This window comes from Symphalangus syndactylus, chromosome 12 (assembly GCF_028878055.3).
Source record: "Symphalangus syndactylus isolate Jambi chromosome 12, NHGRI_mSymSyn1-v2.1_pri, whole genome shotgun sequence".
Classification (NCBI taxonomy): domain Eukaryota; kingdom Metazoa; phylum Chordata; class Mammalia; order Primates; family Hylobatidae; genus Symphalangus; species Symphalangus syndactylus.
In genome coordinates, this window is record NC_072441.2 from 77,626,969 (window position 1) to 77,643,899 (window position 16,931).

A 16,931-nucleotide genomic window follows, 5' to 3' on the forward strand; every position below is an offset into this window, starting at 1 on the left:
TGTATTGGCTGGGAATTGAACCCAGCTCTCCCGCATGGGAGGTGAGAATTCTACCACTGAACCACCAATGCTTCTCCCTAGCAACTGGCTGGAGGATTACTGAAAAGAGTATCCAGAAAGACTTAGAAAGTTCCAAGCGGGATTTTCAAGTGTCGACTAAAGGCTAACAAAGACATCCAAGCCAAATGCTTTTATAGGAAACTTTTACTAAACAAAGTTATAAATATCAAAATAGCTCATTTGTCGGATCAAACTCTTAACTCTGAAAAAGGTCTTTCTACCTGCATTGCAAACCCCTATAATAAAGCATCAGAAATTCATTCATTTTTTTTTTTTTCTAATTCTAAATCTTCAATTGTCAACCTCAAACTGCTGCCTTAGTTGTTCTGAGAAGGTAACCTAACTGGTAGTTTAGGTAAGTAAAGTTCAAATCCAGGGAGGAAATAAGCAGAAGCAGAATTAGAAGAAAGAGGAAATAAAAGGACAGAATCAAGGTAGAGATAATGAAGAAACAAAAGTTGGTCCACTGAGTTAGTCTTTTGTCGCTGGTTTTTTTGGCAAAAGAGTAATGATCGGTCTTGTAATCATTATAATACTATTATTTGTCTGCTTGAAGATATATAAAGCATTTGAAGGAAATGTGATATAAAAAGATTAATAATGCCTGCAGTCAATATTTCATTGTTAGGGAGAATCCAATTTCCTAAGTTAATATGCTTTGATGTATTAGCTATGTAAGGAGTAGACTAATTTAAGGAAGTATTGATGGTCAAAATATTAACATATTAGTCTTTTGATGAAGTTCAAATAGTAGAGAGATTTCCTTCCTCAGTTCCCTGGAGAGATTAAACTGAAGAGAAAAATCCAGAGTTTGCCCTACGTGTTGGGACTGGGAGTCATTACGACTTTTTCAAAGACAGGAGCTGTGTGTGACACGGAATCATGCTTTTTCTCTAGCTAAGAAGCCAAGCTAGGTCCAGGCTGAGTCATAAACTTGAGCCCAACAAGGAAATCACCCTTCACACTGACCTTGCAGCACAGCATCTCCCAAAGAGTAGTGCACTGTCCTGGGTGTTTCAACCATCACTAAAACCTGTTTCTAGCCCTGCCTAGCACACTTAGGCTTGAAGACAGCTACCTTCTCCTTCTGTCCTCGCATGGTGGAGAGAGAGAGAGAGCACTTTGGTCTTTCTTCCATTTCTTATAATGATACTGATCTCATCATGGAGATCCCATGGTCATGACCTCATCTAACTGGCGAGGACCACCATCCATCCTATTTGCCAAGGCAGATCCTTCTTTGGATAAACTCTCTCGTTTTCACAATATGACAATTTCAGTTCAATTCAAAAAATAGTGTTTAAGTTTATTGGATACTCCACCAGCTTATTGCCAGTTTATTACCACACTTTTCCATCTATCAGCTCTTGTGTCCACTAACATAAACAGACAAAAAACTGGACTCCCGGCCAGGTGCGGTGGTTCCCGCCTGTAATCCCAGCACTTTGGGAGGCCGAGGCAGGTGGATCACAAGGTCAGGAGATTGAGATCATCCTGACTAACACGGTGAAACCCCATCTCTACTAAGACTACAAAAAAAAAAAAAAATCACCTGTGGAACTTAAGTAAAATATGGATTCATACGCCTTAGCTCTACAGCTTTTTAAACAAGCACCTTATGGGATTCTGCTGTTGGTGTTTCTCAGGTCTGCAGCTAGTACAGCAGGGATTGAATGACTTCCCTGTTAGACCCTGAGCTAACCTTACCATATATGCGATTTCATTTAAGCATCTGCTAACTCCACTAGGTAAATGTTATCATCCTTATTTTATATAAAAGGAAACTGAGGCTCAAAGAAGTTAAGTGAATAGACTTGTTACAGCCATGTTTGCTTCCACTCAACACTGGTATGAGTTTGTTGTTGTGGAAAGAATTTATCTGCAATGTCTTGGTGAAAATTAGTTGTTTGGTCAATTTTATTTCTTCAATAAATATGAATGATTTATGTGGCAGGCACTTGTGTAGGCACTGGGGATATGGGGTGAATAGGATAAACACAGTCCTGCTCTCAAGAAGGTTATCTCTATTATGTGAGCCAGACATAAAGCAAACAATTATCTAAGTACATTTTGATTGTATTAATAGTTCTGATTAGTGTTATTTATTTATTCTGTGTTCCTAAGTCCCAATGGTTTGAAACGACTTATGATAAATAATAGAACTGCAAAATTTATAACAATAAATTTGTTATAGAAAAGATCTTATTTTTTAACAGTGTAAGTACTCTTGTTTATTCCAGAGGCCACTAAAAATTAGAACATATGAGGCTGTGTGGCACAAGTAAAGAAAATTAGCCTGCATGTCTTGAGACCAAGGTTTCTAGTGATGGTGCTGCCACCAAGAAGCTGTGGAAGTTTCGGCAAGTCTCTTACTCTTCCTGAGCCTTGGCTTTCTTGTATATAAAATTAGGGAGCTGTTGTAGGCCTCAGGTTGCTTCATGCTCTGGGGTATGTCTGAGTTTATCATGGGCTGAGATGTGGGTAAGAGGTACTATTAGGAACTGTTGTCAGGACCAGACCTAGCCCTCAATTATGTGTTTCCTGCAGGAACACCACGCTGAGCCTTTGCCTTGAGAATGCAGAGCTGAAAGAGCAGATGGGAGAAGCAATGTCTGATGGATGGGAGATCGAGGAAGACAAGGAGAAGGGCGAGGAGATGGTTGATACTGTGGTAGCCAAAGATGGTCTGAGTGAGAGTAGCCTTCAGGCTGAGTTCAGAAAGCACCAGGGAAAACTGAAGAATGCCCACAATATCATCAAGCTCCTCCAAGAACAACTTGTGCTGAGTAGCAAGGAAGGGAATAGTAAACTTACTCCAGAGCTCCTTGTGCATCTGACCAGCACCATCGACAGAATAAACACAGAACTGGTTGGTTCTCCTGGGAAGCACCAACACCAAGAGGAGGGGAATGTGACTGTGAGGGCTTGCCCCAGACCCCAGAGCCATGACCTTGGGGCTACCTTCACAGTGGTTGCCCACCAAGTAAGTGTGGGCTTAGATGGAATGAAAAACAACTGGAGAAGGGCTCAATATGACAGTGTTTACCATAAAAGGTTCTCCCATGTGAATCAGGAGGTACCAAGAGAAAGGTCTCTTTGTACCACAAACAATAGTAATAATATTCTGCCTACATTCAGCTTTTAGAAAGGCTTTTATAACATAAATATTTCTTGAGTACTGAATTTTTCAGATAACACACTAGGCATTGGCATGGGGCAATAAAACCAATGGCTGCCCTTGAGATACTTAATATGGTAAGGAAAGATGGCACACAAACAGGTAATTTTAACAGGATGTTGTAACTGCTGTAACATAGGGATGCATCAGTTTATGAGGCAGCCCAGACAAATGGCATGTAATAACATCCCTTCCTTATCACTGCCATTTTCTTGTCAAAGCTCATCACAAGTGTCTGTTCCTGGGCCTCAGATGGATTATTGGGATCCTCTTTAGGGAAGGAGCCATGCTGAAGATTCAGTAAAATGGAGAATACAGGGATTCTGAGAGAATCAATGGGACACAATGCGAGGGGAGATGAGTGGAGGGTTCCACCCCTTCTCTTTTTGACCACTGAGAAAACATTTCCTGAGAGTTCCTCTGTAGACTTGATTGGCGCTGTGCCGTGTGCTGTGGATACAGATATGAAGAAACATTATCCCAGCGCTCCAGGAGCTCCATCTGGAAAGCAAGTCACTGCCAAATGGCATGAGAAGTGTTGTGACAGACTTGAGCAAAGTACACAGGGTTCAGAAGGGGCAGTGGTCTTCACTGCATGGGGGTGACCTCAGACTGTCCTGATCGCTTTCACAGTTGGATAACCGGTCCCAGCCTCATGACCCTGGGTCTCAGTCAGCGTTTAGCCTACCAGGGTCTACCCAGCACCTGCGCTCCCAGCTGTCACAATGCAAACAATGCTATCAAGATCTCCAGAAGAAGCTGTTGCTATCAGAAGCCACTGTCTTTGCTCAGGCTAACGAGCTGGAGAAATACAGAGTTATATTTAGTAAGTAACTATGACTTACTAGTAAAGAACTAGCCTGTGTGTCTTATAAGTTCTGTATGTTCTATACCGACATAACGTGGTTATTGAGCACAGGAAGTGTGGCTAGTGCAACTTGGACATTTGGTTTTATTTAATTTTAGTTAATTTAATATAAAGTGGCCATATGTGGCTACTAAGTACCTTATTGGACAGTACAGGTCTAGGGTCTTGGGACTCTAAATTAGTTCAGCTCCATTCAACATTTATTGAACCCCTGTGGATAAAGCACTTGCCAGCTTCAATGGAGCTGCTAGAGATGATAGTACACAATCCCTGACTTACAGATACCTGGTCCCAACTAAAGCCTGGGTTATCAGAAGGGGAGATTATCAAGGACAAATGGAGGCTCCTCCTGTGGAAAGAAATTCTGCTTCCTGGAGCTGGTGGTCTCTTCTCCCACCAGTTCAGAGAAGCTTCTCTCCCACTGTGGATCTGCCATCCCTTCCCCAAAAGGTTAGGGTATGTGCCATTGAGGCTGAGGGCATACGTGGGAAATTCAGACATTCTCTAACACCTGCTCTCTCTTCCCAAGCAGGTAAATCCTTGGTGAAGCAGGACAGCAAGCAGGTCCAGGTGGACCTCCAGGACCTGGGCTATGAGACTTGTGGCTGAAGCAAGAATGAGGCTGAACAGGAGGAAACCACCAGTCCCAGTAAGAGCACAGGATGTGGGGTTCACCCCTCCCTGGAGTCAGCTGTCACATTTGGGTGCTGTTGGCCAATTCCACGCCTGACAAATAGCGGGGAAGAGGAGGACAGGAGGTTAATAGGAGAACTCTTACCCAAAATGAGGCTGAGTATAAGCTTGAATTTCTACAATTAGTTTTTGGCATACTGCTAATAACAATAATAATAATAATAATATAAAGTTCTATCCAACTGATTATTATAGAAATACTAAGGCCTACTTAGAGACCAGATGAGGTTTTGGAAACATGCAAACCCTAAGTAAAAAATAATTTTGTTTTGCATTATAAAAAGACTACAACTATAGGGCCACCCACCACATTGAAAACCAGAAGAGAAGAAAAACACAATCTCTCTCATTCTTGAGGCAGTGTAGTGTGGCATTTAAGAGAAAAGATCCCGGGGCCAGACTAGTTGGTTCAAATCCCAATTTGTAAACTTTCCTATGCCCCAGTTTCTTCATATGTTAAAATAGTAATAAAGGAACTACCTACCCCATCAGGTACTAATGTCAATTAAATGAGTAAATTCATATAAAATGCTTTAGAACAGTGCCTGGCATCTGGTAAAATGCCATGGATTAGTTCTCATTCTGACTACCACTGCCCTAATACACTGATGTTAACATGCTGATATATTTATTCAAAGTCTTATTTTCCTATGCCTATTTTTCACACAGTTGTAACCCAATACACTTTTAAATTATAGTAAAATTTAGAGAGCATTTAACTTTCAGCATGCAGGAATAGCTTTTCCTACATACTTGTGGCATGACTGTCTTAAGAAACATCAGTGTGTGTGGAAGGAACACAGGACCTTGGAGGATTTGAATTCTGGCTTTGCCATGTGCTAGTTTGAGTGATCTAGAACAAGCTAGTTTACCACCTCCCTTTAAGTTTTGATTTCCCCAGTCAGTAAAATACAAAGTGATGAAACCTAACTTGTAGGTATAAGGAGGATAAGAAAATTTGTATTTGAATGCCTAGTACAGTGTCAGGGTTGAATAAAGTACTACTTCAACTTTTCCCTAGTGATTATTGTCCGCATGACCAAACCTGCCTCTTCTCAAAGGCAGTGGCCACAACAGCACATCCAACTTTTATTTAGGAAGACATCTGTGTCTCTTTTCGGAGTGTGAGGAGCACTCTGAAATGGAAATGGTCCTGATGGAGGGGCTGTGCTCTGAGCAGGGGCGCCAGGGCTTAACGCTGGCTAATTCCTCTGAGAGGAAGCCCTTGGAGAACCAGCTAAGGAAGCAGGAAGACTTCTGGGTATATGGAAAGTCAGAAAACATCTCGGTCCTATGAAAGGACATCAAAGGTCTGAAGGTCCAGCTACAGAATGCCAACAAGGTCATTCAAAACCTCAAGGGCCGGGTCCGGTGCCTCTCGGTTACAAGTGATTATTCATCTAGTCTGGAAAGACCTCAGAAGCTGAGAGCTGTTGGCACCCTGGAGGGGTCTTCACTTCATAGTGTCCCTGATGAAGATGAGGTGTGGCTGTCTGATGGCACTGGGGCTTTCTACTCACCAGGGCTTCAGGCCAAAAAGGACCTGGAGAATCTCATCCAGAGAGTATCCCAGCTGTAGGCCCAGCTCCCAAAAAATGGACTAGAAGGGAAGCTGGCTGAGAAGCTGAGATCAGCCTCATGGCCTGGGTAAGGATGGCACTGTTTGGGCACTTTCTTGATTGAAAATGTGTAAGTTCGTGCTTGGCGTAGGGTAGCTCAGGCAGTTGGAAGAAAGAACATGTCTGGGTATTCACAAGAACACTGATTTAAATGGTAGATATAGGTCTGCAGAAAAGACAGTTAGGCAACCAGGAGGGCATATGATGATGTCCCAGTATCTGGGAGATACCGGGTCTCAGGGATTTCCTCTTAGGGATATATTAGTAAAGTAATAGTATATATGGTATAGTATAGTAGTGATACTGGAATCAGACTGCCTAGCTCTCTTGCTTACTATCCAGGCAAACTTCTTAACCTTTCTGAGCCTTTGTCCTTACCTATTAAATGAGGATGATAAGAGAACCCATCTCAAAGGGTGGATATTAGGTTTACATGAATTAATACAAGTGCTGGCCAGGCGTGGTGGCTCATGCCTGTAATCCCAGCACTTTGGGAGGCCGAGGCCAGAAGAATGCCTGAGGTCAGGAGTTTAAGACCAGCATACCCAACACGGTGAAACACTGTCTCTACTAAAAACACAAAAATTAGCTGGGAATGGAGGTGCATGCCTGTAATCCCAGCCACTCAGGAGGCTGAGGTAGGAGAATCTCTTGAACCTGGGAGGTGAAAGTTGCAGTGAGCTGAGATGGCACCACTGCATTTCAGCCTGGGTGACAGAGCAAGACTCTGTCTCAAAAAAAAAAAAAATACTTAATACAAGTGCTTAGAATAGTGCCTAGCATATATTAAGCTCTCAATGCTATTTGCCATAGTTACAAGTGTTATTGATAATTTGTGTTGAAAACAGACATTCATCTTGGTGTGTCCTGGTTATCTATTGCTATGTAATAACCACTCTAAAACTTAGTGACTTCAAACAACAGTTTATTATGCTTCATGGTTCTGTGGTTTGACTGGGCTCAGCTGGGTGGTTCTCACTTAGGGTCTCTTGTTTCGGGTTCCATCAGTTGATGGTATGAGAGTTTATGTGATGGCCATTATTGCAAAATACAGTCAACCACAGTATCATAACATAGAAGAAATCCAGGCATCAGGTGGTGGTTAAAACAGAAGACATGAAAGGTTCTATCTCGACTTAGAATGAAATGATTCTAATTATTCATTGAGTAACAGCTGTGAATCTATGTGATACGGGTGCTGCAAGGGATGTAAAATGAAGAACTATCTTTAGTCTCGCAGAATTTATGATTTATCTAGGGACACATAATTAATATATATTATTAATATATATAATATATGTTATAATTAATTAACATATATATAAAGTATGTCCCTAGATAAATCATAACAGTTGAAGAACAGTGGCATGGTAAATTTTTTTGTTGTTGTTTTGTTTTGTTTTGATACAGAGTCTCACTCTGTCACCCGGGCTGGAGTGCAGTGGCGCCATCTCAGCTTACTACAAATTCTACCTCCCAGGTTCAAGCAATTCTCCTGCCTCAGCCTCCCCAGTAGCCGGAATTACAGGCATGCTCCACCATGCCCAGCTAATTTTTTGTGTGTTTTCAGTAGAGCAGGGGTTTCACCATATTGGCCAGTCTGGTCTCGAACTTCTGACCTTGAGATCTGCCTGCCTCAGCCTCTCAAAGTGCTGGGATTACAGGCATGAGCCACCCATACTAAGTATGAGCCACCTGGCCCATACTAAGTTTTTTAATGCAATACTTTATCAAGGTAGAATTTACTCTTAAATATCTCCTATGGCTTATGTGCCAGAATTCAGCTTGGGGGAGTTCCTTAGAGAGGTTCTCATAGAAATCTCTGCAGAAGCCCCCATAACTCCATAACTTAGCATCCACTCTTTCCATACTTACTCTTTCCTCTTCTGTCCTGCATTAGGAAATATGATTCCGTGATTCAGGATCAGGCCTGGGAACTGTCTCACCTATGGCAAAAAATACAAGAAGGGAGAGGTATTTGTTATCAGCTGGCATGCAAAAGATGCAGTAAAATCTTCTGAGGATCTCCTAAGGAGCAATGACATTGACTACTACTTGGGACAGAGCTTCCGGGAGCAACTCGCCCAGGGAAGCCAGCTGACAGAGAGGCTCACCAGCAAACTCGGCACTGGTAAGTTGGCCATAGGGCTTTGGAATACTCTCAGTCACCCCCACAGTTCCAGCCCCTGGTGGCCACCACATCTCCACTGCAACTTTTTAACCTAGGGTCCTGTTTCTATTTCATTTCCTGGGGCTAATACAGGATCAAGACAGCTCAGTGGGGAGCATAGAGAGGAACACACAGGGCTGGAGATGCCGTGGTTACAACTGTAGAAACTTCACCACTCATGGAATGTGACCTGTGGGGCAGGGGCAGCATCTATCTGATGCTAAGAGGGAGTAGGGCACATGAGATGGAAGGGCCTTGTTATCGGAGGAAGAGCCCTGAACTAAGAATTGCAAGACCCAAGCTCTAGCCTGGATGCTGCCACCAACTCGCTAAATGCCTTATCCTTGTGGTGTCTCCATTTATGGCATGGCAATGTACGTGAAGGTACTCCACATATGGATAAAGCACCATGCTCTTTTATACATGGTTTAGGCACTGGCTGCAGTAGTTCAAGGGCTACATTGGTTATTATTGGGGTCCTCTACTCAGAATTTCCAGAGAATATCCAAGGGAGTAAAGTAGGATCACACTTGGGATCCACCTAGCCCACCTCCTGGTGGCAGATGCAGAGGTGGGGCAGGGCTTCTTGTCATCTCCTCAGAGACCAGTGCAGGTTCTGCATGAAAGCTGTGGTGGGGCATATGCACTGGGGAGCTAGTCTGCACCAGGACATGGAGGCTGGAGTGTCCCACAGGGCAGCTGGGCAAGGGCCTCATGATGAATGGAACAAAAGATGTTTTAAATGTTTTACCCTGATTTAGGGCAGAGGAAGTCATGATGGTGACCAGCAGGTCAGGGACAGTGGGGTCACTTCTCTAGAGACACAAGCTGAGGTCTCCCAGAATAACTGTTCTGGATGCACACATGAAATGCTCACTACTCTGTCTCCAGATAGGCTCCTGCATTTGTAATGTGGGAAGTGGGACCAGCCTAATTTCTTATTGTTTCTTTCTAAATTTGGTTTGCAGAGGATCATAAAAGTGAGAAAGATCAAGCTGGACTTGAGCCACTGGCCCTCAGGTAATTCAGAGGGGAATCTGGTAAAGAGATTGGGACTGAGGCCCAAAGGGTCAAGGGTGGCAGCAACTCTACAAATCGAGGGGAATAAAGGAAAGTGTTGAATGTATTGAATTCATGCATTCAGTGAACACCTCACTGTTGTTTTTAACGAAATTCTTTCTTCCCTTTTGGTTTAATCACACTGGCACGTTAATTCTCCAGGCTTAGTAACCTAGAAACAGTCTGAGCTAAAAGTGAACTAACTAGGTTTCAAGAGTCTTCTGCCCCACTAAGGGTCCCGCTTTCCTGCTGTATGTTTAATAAGTAGGATGAGCTTTTTGCAAAGTTGGCCTGCCCCAAGTTGGGTTGACAGCTAGTTTAATAGTCACTCAATTGCCCTGGGGGAAAAAAGGAATCATATAACAGGACCTGGTGAAAGAGGCCTAGATGGTGTCGATCACCAGGATGCTGCAGTGCCTCAGGACCCAGTTCTCAGTGAGTTGCTTCATATAATGATCAATGAAATACGGGCTCAGAGTCCGTTGTAGCCACTAGTTGGGGTTCTTTGTGTCATGCTTGTGTCTCAGACTACATAAATGCTTCTGAAAATATCTGTAGTGAAGGACACAGTGTTGTGTTTCGTTTTGTTTTGTTTTTATTTCTAATCCATCATAGAAACATACATGGTCTGAATTCAGTTAACTACATGATTCCATTTATCATGCTCTTGGATGTTGGAACAATGGTTTGCTCTGCGTTTCTCAATGCTTGCTTTCAATTTTTATAATTGTGTTGTTGGAGATGGTAACAAACAGCTCACAGGCTGCAATTGTTCCAGGGATCATACTTTAAGCAGCAGTGCCTTAAAAGGAGGGCTAGCTATGTCTTTGCTTGTCTTCAGCATATTATGTGGCCAGAGCACTGGGTAGCTATTCTTTCTCCATCTACACCCCACCTATGCTCCATCACTAAGCAGAGGTGGGTTATTTCCATTATTCTCTGCAGGCATGGTCCCCTTGGCTTACTTGGCTTTTCCTATGAGCCACAGTCAGGACAGGTTGGTTTGGGTGAACTTGGTTTTACCTGTTGTCCCTCTTCTCCCCACCAGGCTCAGCAGGGAGCTGCAGGAGAAGGAGAAAGTGATTGAAGTCCTTCAGGCCAAGGTGGATGCTCGGTCCCTCACATCCTCCAGCAGCCATGCTTTATCTGACTCTCACTGCTCTCCCAGCAGCACCTTTTTCCTGTCTGATGAGCTGGAAGCCTGCTATGACATGGACATAGCCAGTGAGTACACACACTATGAAGAGAAGAAAGCTTCTCCCAGTCACTCAGGTAGCCTCCACTTTCTGGGTGGTACCCTCTTTGTCTAGACTGAGTGGAGACCTCAGAAAACAGGGCTTATAGCTCCACCATGGTGTGTATCAGGCTGAACATGGCTGTGGGGCCAAGTGCCATGCACAAGCACCAGTGGATCAGGATCTTTGCTCTGCTCCTGACTCTACAAGTTACCTCTGTCACCCTGGCCTCCATGGGCATGTACATGCTGTTGGGCACAAGGTGAGCCATTGTGGGGAGAGTGAGAAGATCACAGCCGACTCTTCTTCCTCAGTGACTCTGTCAGATAGATCTTCTTTAAGATGGAAAACCTCCTTCATCTCTCCTACAATGATCTTGCTACTTATTCCTGAGCAGTGTTCCCTAAATATATGTGGGTGTCCACAGATGCTGCTAGTCTTGCCTGATAATTTTGGAGTTGCCATTTTCATGTTCCAGAGCTCAGAGTACCACTATCATCCCTAAGGTGGTTTACCTCACTATAGGATCTGTCTGCAGCAAGAAAATGAACACTGCTAACAGTGCTTGTGCTTGGTTCTTTCCCTGGAAGCAAGACTCTAGCCCTGGTACTCCTGGCTAAATATAAGGCCAGGATTCCAGTTCTCTGTAGAACATCAAATGTCTTCTTCCGTTCATGGGTTTTATAGATTCCATCCATCATTCGAGTCATTCTGCTATATTGTCTTCTAAACCATCATCAACCATTGCATCTCTGGGGTTAAGCCCGAATCCAGCAGCAACCCCATCAGCTTGCCAACTCCCCAGAATCCCCCCAAGGAGGTCAACCAGGCCCATTCAGGTATGCAACAGCCAATGGGGCAGAAGCTTCATCTCCTCTTTCTCTGCCGCCTGTTTGATTTTTCTTCAAGGACAGAGGTTTGGACTGTTAGTGGCCTCAATGCATCAAAACCTAGACAGAATCAAGAAACCACCCTCATTCACCAATTGTGTCTGATTTAAGAAAATATTTTAGAAAATAAGTAATCCACATAAGGTTTTGATCCGCACACCAGCTTTGACCAGTAGTTGGCTAACCATTTAAAAAGAAACATTTTTATTGGTTTTCTCTCATTTTATCCTGGGAGCAAAGAGGAAAAATGTTTCTCCCAGGATTACGACAGCCATAGGATAAAAAGAAATTCACATCTACTGATCCACTGTGTGTTACCCATTAAATCTGCATGGAGATCCTCTCCAAGAGATAGTGCTACTTATTTCATAGCCAAGGATGCTGAGAACAGCCTCAGACAAGGTTCTGTTCATAGTATGTTACCATTAATGGATGTATGAATGGATTGGCAGTCCTTGATATGTACATAGTGCATATCTTGGGGGCAGTTAAAGGGTTGCATTTCATTTACAAGTCCAGCTTAGTTGCCAGAGGGTACACTGCTCATTCACAGCCCTGTACCAGGGATGGCAAGGAAAAGGCAAACCTTGTCTTCACCTCCTACCTCCCACCATGCTGGCTGGCTGCCTTCAGTGTGGTTTCTTGTGAGGTTTGACTTGAATAGAGGTGCTCCCAGAAAGCACAGTGCTTTCTTCTGCTGCCCTCATTTCCCTGAAGGCAATTCAACCAAAATCTTAAGGAAGAGGAACTGTTCCAATGCTTCCTGAGACTGGTTTCAAAGTTTCTAGGCCAGAGTGGGCAGCAGCTGGACCAGAAACATGAAGAAAAGCTGTGCTTCCAGAACTGTAGACATCTGCTTAAATGTTTTGGGTTTGAACAGAGCAGAAGATGAAGAACAGAGGGTTTAAAAATCAGAATGCCTCCTCAAAGAATGCCTGGGCTGTGTTACCTGGCAATTTGAGTGTATTTGCAGTTTTGATCTGAAATGGTGCCAGCACCATTGGGATGTGTTTTAGGATGTAATCATTGTCTTCTACATTAGACATTCTGTACTAGTCAGCCTTGGTTTCTGCTCCATCTCCATTGGCTACCTGCCCTTTAATTGCTTTTAGGGAAGAGGAAACAATTTTAAACATTGAAACTTGACAGGGTTTCTAAAGATCTATCCGACAGAGTCACCAAGGAAGAAAAGTCTGCCATAATCTTCTCACTCTCCCCACAATGGATCACCTTGTGCCCCACAGCATGTACATGCCCATGGAAGCCAGGGTGACAGAGGTAACTTGTAGAGTAAGGAGCAGATCAAAGATCCTGATCCACTGGTGCTTGTGCATGGCACTTGGCCCTGCAAGTTTTCTAAAAACCTGTCTGTAGATAGGCTGCCTAAAGATCACCAGGGAAGATTTTTTTTTTAATACAAATTTCCTGTTCCAAGAATTTATAATTCTGTAAGTCTACATTAAGGCCTAGACAGAATCAAGAAGGCCTAAAGAATCTACATATATTAAGAGTTTTTGCTATGTGATTTAAATGCCCAGAAGGGTTTGCAAGCCACTTTGTCTAAGCCACTCTACCAAGGCATCTATTTTTAATTTGGTGAATGAATATGTTGATTTGGAATTCTGAAGTTTGTTTCCATTAGAGTCCTGAACTGCATGCACTAGTAATGAAAATTTCCCCACAGCCTTTGTTCATCTCTCTCCTACTCAGGATGGGACCTGATGCCATCAGAGAGGAGTTCTAGGTGGAGAAAGAGTCTTGTCCCAAGGCCAAGGACTGATACATGCTGGGAGCAGAGGCCCAGGGGCCCTTGAGAGCATTCAGGCTCTCTGACTTGTCCATGCCCAGGATTGCTGGCATAGGGCTCAATAATGCCACCTTACCTTCTTTAGCCAGTTGCTTTCAAGATGAACCCAGAGGACGTATGCAGGATAGCCATGGCAGGGAAGAAGAGGGAAGGTCAGCCAGGCCAGCCTCTCTGGTAGCAATGGTCACTCTTGGCTGTCTCATCCTGTACCACACTAGGTAATAGCCACTCCTCAGGGTGATGTTTGGTTCTCAATCTTTTGCTCATTCTTTTCTCTCATTTTGATGATGTGTCTCTTTTCTCCCTAACTTTCTGTTTCTAGGCATTTTCACTCCATACCCAAGCTGACTAGGCTTCCTCAGGCACCATTGCCCTCAGCTCCATCCAGCTTCCTGCCTTTCAGCCCCACTGGCCCTCCCCTCCTTGGCTGCTGTGAGACACTGGTGGTCTCCTTGGCTGAGGCTCATCAGGAGCTGCAGAAGCTGCAGAAGCAGTTGGGAGAAAGTAAGCACTTCTGCATTTGTGTGCTTGTGAATGGCAGCCCCACACTCTGTTGCTCTGCATGGCTCGGGCTGGATGGCAGAGTTTAAAAAAACAATATGGGTACGTGTTACAAATGGAAGACTGAGGGAAAGCTCTGCTTGCTTATTTTTTGGAAATGTATTTCTTGTTATTTCTCTGATGTGTGTGTCTCATCAGTTAACAGGTAGATATGTTCACGAGGCTCTAGACCTGGTGCTCTCACACTGTAGACAGTGTTGGATACCATCAAGTATGCTGAATCCCTGACAGACTGGTGGACTGCTCATTGGTAGGGGATGGGAAAGAGATGTTATGCTTTGCCTATGCAGGATGAAGTGGCCAAGAAAAAGATAGCCACATTCAGTGGGTTCCTTTGTGTGGCTATTACACTTTTCTGCTGTGAAATGCTGTTAATCAAGTTCGGTTCCTGACATCATTGGGTTGGAGCAAAAAGGGTAATGGTAGAGGGATTCAGAAGAGGAAGTGATGAGCCCCTTTTTCTACCACACAGGGTTCATCCCTGCCCTGGGACAGGTGACACGTAGGCAGCTTAGAACCACAGCACCAGCTATGGCGTCTGACTGTGAATCCTATCTTCTGACTCCCAAATATAATTGACCTTATGTAGTTATGTAGACTGTGGACAGTCACCTTTTAGAAAATGCTTTGATATATTTGTAGGCTGGATGCTCATCATAAATTTAGTGTGCTGGTGGTCACTGATAGCTTAGAAAAAAATGACAAACCTTCACATGAATTTGCTCTCTTATAGCACCGTAAGCACAACAGTTAGAAAGCAGTTTGAATGAAATTAAACTCATTTGTCAGGCACTTTCTGTGCCTGTAAAGAAGCTTAGGTGAGCCAGAGACTGATAGGGTCATCATGCCAGCAGTTTCTAGTGATGCAAGACAACAGCCAAGAATTTGCATCCCCCTCCCTGTAGCCCCAAATGTCATGTGGACCAGCCTATTTTTCCTTCTTCCTTTTTTTTTTTTTTTTTGAGACAGGATCTCATTTTGTCACCCAGACTGAAGTGCAGTGGCATGATCTTGGCCCATTGCAGCCTCTACCTCCTGGACTCAAGCGACTCTCCCACCTCTGCCCACCAAGTAGCTGGGATTACAGGTGTGTGTCACCACACCTGGCTAATTTTTTGTATTTTTTGTAGACACGGGGTTTCGCCATGTTGCCAAGACTGGTCGAGAGCTCCTGAGCTCAAGTGATCGGCCCACCTCAGTTTCCAAAAGTGCTGAGATTACAGGCATGAGCCACTGCACCCAGCCTAGCCTATTTATTTTGTCAACCCAGCAAATGGATACTTTCTCTAGTGCAGGGAACTCTAAAGCTCAGGGAAGTGAAGTTACTTGTTCAAGGTCACTAGTAAGTGGGAGAGATGGGCTTGAATCTGGTCTTCTGCTCCAGGTTTTATGTTTCTGTTATACCTTTTCTACTTAGAATGGCTTTGTCACCATCCTGCTTAGAGTATGGGGCCGAGCTCAGCTGATCAAACTCTGGGGAATCCTTGCAACAATATTTTCCCTCTCTTTAGAGACCAGTAGGAGGTGCTGGTGTTTCTGACCTAAAACTTGTTACTTTAGCAGTTGTGGCACCAGCAATGGATGGGCAACAAATGTGCCCCAAGACAAATGGCAAGAGTATTTTCTAGCTTCCATGTCTTCCCCTTACCTCCTTTTCCTTTATCTATCCACGTTTGTCCATTTGTCTTTGCCCAAAGGGAAGGATGGAAGGAGAGCACTGTCCACGAACAAGGGTCTATTGTTTTGGGTTAAAATTGGAATTACATCAAATCTGAGGCCATTGACTGGAGTTTGAATGGTCCCAGCCTAGATGAGGAAGATTGCAGCCCTTTCCTTCTCCACCTGAAGTCAGGGTCCTCCCCAAGGGACCATTGCTTATCCAAGCTGACTGTTTGCTTTGAGCCAATTTTCCATGTGGACAGTGGTGCATGGCGGCCTCTCAGGTCCCTGTGTTAAAATCTTGTGCAAGAGTCTGTATGGTATCTTTGCATGGTTTAGAGCATGTACTGTGTACTTTGTGGCCAATGGACTAGAACATGAGAACACTGATCATTGTTACTGATAGACTTAAAACCTCACATGGCGTTGATTAAAAAGTAAGCTGACTATCTACAACCACTGATTTCTCCCTTTGCCTTGTGTTTGGATGGGGTTGAAGGCAGTTTGAAAGAGGCAGGAAATCAGATATTTGTTGTATCCCTTCAAAAATTAGGGGCTTAAATTTTTAATCTTCTTCCTTAACTAAGTGATCCTGATGAACATCTAGTATTTTGCAAATTGGAGGAGAGACTCATCATAAGAATTCTCAAACTTCTTGTGGGGAAAAGAAAGAGAGATCAGATTGTTACCGTGTCTGTGTAGAAAGAAGTAGACATAGGAGACTCCATTTTGTTCTGTACTAAGATAAATTCTTCTGCCTTGAGATGCTGTTAATCTATAACCTTACCCCCAACCCCATGCCCTCTGAAACACGTGCTGTGTCAACTCAGGGTTAAATGGATTAAGGGCTGTGCAAGATGTGCTTTGTTAAACAGATGCTTGAAGGCAGCATGCTCCCGCTCCCTCATCTCAAGTACCCAGGGACACAAAAACTGCAGAAGGCCGCAGGGACCTCTGCCTAGGAAAGCCAGGTATTGTCCAAGGTTTCTCCCCATGTGATAGTCTGAAATATGGCCTGGTGGGAAGGGAAAGTCCTCACCGTCCCCCAGCCCGAGACCCGTAAAAGGTCTGTGTTGAGGAGGATTAGTACAAGAGGAAGGAATGCCTCTTTGCAGTTGAGACAAGAGGAAGG

The 16,931-nt window shown here is 43.9% G+C and overlaps 1 protein-coding gene and 1 non-coding gene across 2 annotated transcripts in view; one reads left to right on the forward strand and one right to left on the reverse strand.

The window, feature by feature from the left end:
* TRNAG-CCC (transfer RNA glycine (anticodon CCC)) lies at positions 1 to 71 on the reverse strand. The gene has a single exon. It is a non-coding gene; the product is annotated as a tRNA-Gly (tRNA).
* A 1,561-nt stretch (positions 72 to 1,632) lies between these two features.
* The window catches only part of PDE4DIP (phosphodiesterase 4D interacting protein), a 32,794-nt gene continuing 17,495 nt past the window's right edge, over positions 1,633 to 16,931 (forward strand). The window contains 12 exon segments of the mRNA XM_063628223.1: positions 1,633 to 1,706; positions 2,608 to 3,043; positions 3,872 to 4,064; positions 4,636 to 4,755; positions 5,897 to 6,446; positions 8,319 to 8,408; positions 8,410 to 8,549; positions 9,557 to 9,608; positions 10,696 to 10,919; positions 11,570 to 11,632; positions 11,635 to 11,725; positions 13,902 to 14,083. Of these exon segments, the coding sequence (XP_063484293.1) occupies positions 1,633 to 1,706; positions 2,608 to 3,043; positions 3,872 to 4,064; positions 4,636 to 4,755; positions 5,897 to 6,446; positions 8,319 to 8,408; positions 8,410 to 8,549; positions 9,557 to 9,608; positions 10,696 to 10,919; positions 11,570 to 11,632; positions 11,635 to 11,725; positions 13,902 to 14,083 (2,215 nt within the window).